This window comes from Gavialis gangeticus, unplaced genomic scaffold (genome assembly GCF_001723915.1).
Source record: "Gavialis gangeticus isolate Ggan-Ray unplaced genomic scaffold, GavGan_comp1, whole genome shotgun sequence".
NCBI classification, from domain to species: domain Eukaryota; kingdom Metazoa; phylum Chordata; order Crocodylia; family Gavialidae; genus Gavialis; species Gavialis gangeticus.
Window position 1 is genome coordinate 7,021,746 of NW_017729027.1, and position 2,693 is coordinate 7,024,438.

The 2,693-nt window shown below is 47.2% G+C and overlaps 1 protein-coding gene across 6 annotated transcripts in view; it reads right to left on the reverse strand.

Moving 5' to 3' along the window:
- DOPEY1 (dopey family member 1) overlaps positions 1 to 2,693 on the reverse strand; it is a 165,817-nt gene that overhangs the window by 55,541 nt on the left and 107,583 nt on the right. For all 6 annotated transcript variants that reach the window (XM_019520432.1, XM_019520429.1, XM_019520430.1 and 3 more), the window contains one exon: positions 1,965 to 2,147. In XM_019520432.1, coding sequence (XP_019375977.1) covers positions 1,965 to 2,147 — 183 coding nt within the window. The remainder of the gene's footprint in view (positions 1 to 1,964; positions 2,148 to 2,693) is intronic.

Below are 2,693 nucleotides of genomic sequence, written 5' to 3' on the forward strand. Positions count from 1 at the left end.
ACCCATGTTCATCTTGGAGTCAATGATGACTCCAAGATCCCTTTCTGCCTTATCTTCTGCTCTGTTTTCTGTTCCCTGCCCTATACTTCCTATCAGTTTTGCTGCTCTATTTTTTGCTTCCTGTCGTATCTTCCTGCCCGCCTCCCAGACTGGCCATATACCACCCACAGAGGCTACCCATGTCATTTGTGACACCCATGCCACAGGCCAGACACCCTGATTTAATATATTTTGAAAAGGTCTTTGGATAACATATTGTCTAGTTCTTCCCCAATTTCTTCTTTACATTTGCCAGTGATCTGACCCAGGTGACCCATAGATTGTTGTAACCTGTGGGCAACTGGAATGCCCAAGCTGCATGGGTGGCAAAAAAAGGAGCTGGGCGGCTTGCACTGTGAGTGATGTGCACAGCCATGGCAGGTAGAGGGCTTAAGTGGTGGAGGGAATTCAGCCATCTGTGCTGTTGGGGTGGGGGTTGCTTGCATGGCACATGCAGTTGCAGGGGAAGGTACTGCGAGTGCAGCAGAGAGGAGCCAGATTGTCTGGGCTGCTGGGGGAGGGGAAGAGAGAGGCATGCTCAGCTATGAGGGAAGAGTATTATTCATGCAGTAGGAGGGAACTAGACTGCCTCTGCTGCGGAGGGGAAGCTACACCCAGGGGTGGGGAGGTGGTGAGATGGGATGGGATGGGCTGCCTGTGCTGTGATGCAGTGGGGACATGCAGCATTTGGCTGCCCAGAAGTTGGACAGCCCTGATTTTACATGACAGGTCTACATGTAAATTATGTCACCTACAGGAGATGGATGAAGCAGGGACATGAGCAGATTCAGGATTTGGTAAAATGGGGTGCAGAACCAACAAACTACATTGTAGGAGTGGCTGCATCCTGCTCCCAGCCTCCACTTTCCCTTCCCCCCACGGAAAGGCAAACCTTGCCATGGGAGCAGAGGTGGGCACTTTAAGTCCCTGAATCAGGTAAGAATTTCCTCATAGTCCCCACACTCAGCACTTCCCTTCCTTCCCCTCCATGCTTAGTGGCACATCTGGTCCCCTCCTTGCTCATTCCCCACTGCCACCTCCCCTGCTTGCCTCTGATGGTATATATCCCTGGCTGCCTCGGGGTTTGGAGAAGCTCCAGAGCCACTCCTGCCCCTTTCCAGCTAGGTTGTGCCAGGACCAAAGCTCAGCTAGGGACAGTGGTGGTAGTAGGTGGATTCTCCCTCTCTGTGCCTACTCCTGGGCTGGCAGGGAGCAGCTGGAGGGTGGGAATCAGGCAGGGAGGAAGACCCACCCATCACTGCCAACACTATCTCAGGCAGTACAACCCAGTTGAATATGCACTGTGGAGCTCCCCCACCCCTGGTGCACCTGGAGGCAGGAGAAACAGCAGCAATGGTAGAAAGGGGAAGGGGAGAATAGGAGGGGAAGGGAAATGCCACTGAGGGGAAGGGAGAACATAATCTTATTCAAATTCTAACCTATTTCAGGGACTTAAAAGTTTCTGGCTGCTGCTCTCAAGGTATGGACTGAAAAGGGAATGTGTCTTTGCCACTGCACCCCCTCTGGATCTGCCCTGACCACAGATATCTGATTGTGTTATATTTATCCTTATGTTAAGCACATTGTAAGATTTTGCAAATATTTTCAACATGCATCTTATATTCTTAGAGACAAAACATTATTCTTAATAAATGTGTTATGAATATGTTTCCAGCTGTATGCCTTAATTCTTCTGTCACCCTGAGAGAGCGAAGGAATCATATTATGTTAAACTGGATACATTTTACTGAAGTAAAGCTTGAACATTTACTCTAGTCTGATTTGGGAAACAATTTAGGTGTTGCAACTGTTACGAGAATTTTCTTAAAAAACCCCAAAAAACAACTTGCAAGGAATACAATTAGACTTAGTTTGACAAAGATATTAATGTACAGTTTAAACCATGCTACCCCTGGTATTCAAACCTTGGTTGATCCAAGATTAATAGTAGTAACAGAAGCAGCTGCTGCAACAGTTGTCTTCTCAGAAGAATCTGCCTGATGCAGAATGCTCCACAGCAGAGTCACAGAAGACATGATCATATGAAGGATGGATAAGATTCCATTGCGTGCTTCAAATAAGTGCTTCTGGTCTACATTAACCAAGAGCTAGTAGATACAAAGGAAAAAAAATCATTAAATTTTGACAGAACAGCTTGATCAAAATAGCGTAAATTATAAATGAACAAGTTACACCTGTAACTCTTCAACTTTAATACCTTTTCACTCTGATGTTACAATTAATATAATCTGTGTGGATTTTATTAGATGGTCAAGAACTACTTTATTTAGAACTGCTTGTTCTAAATAAAAACATAAGTTTCATAGTTGGTAAGGTCGGAAGGGACCTGAGCAGATCATCAAGTCTGACCCCCTGCTGTGGCAGGAAAGAGTACGGGGTCAAATGACCCCAGCCAGGTGTTCATCCAGCCTCCTTTTAAAGACCCCCAGGGTAGGAGCCAGCACCACTTCTCTTGGAAGTGGGTTCCAGATCCTAGCCGCCCTGACCGTGAAGTAGCGCCTCCTGATGTCTAGTCTGAATCTACCCTCTACCAGCTTGTGACCGTTATTTCTTGTCGCTCCTGGGACTGCTCGGGGGAACAGGGACTCTCCCAATGCCTGCTGGTTCCCCCCCGCTGACTAGTGTGTAAACAC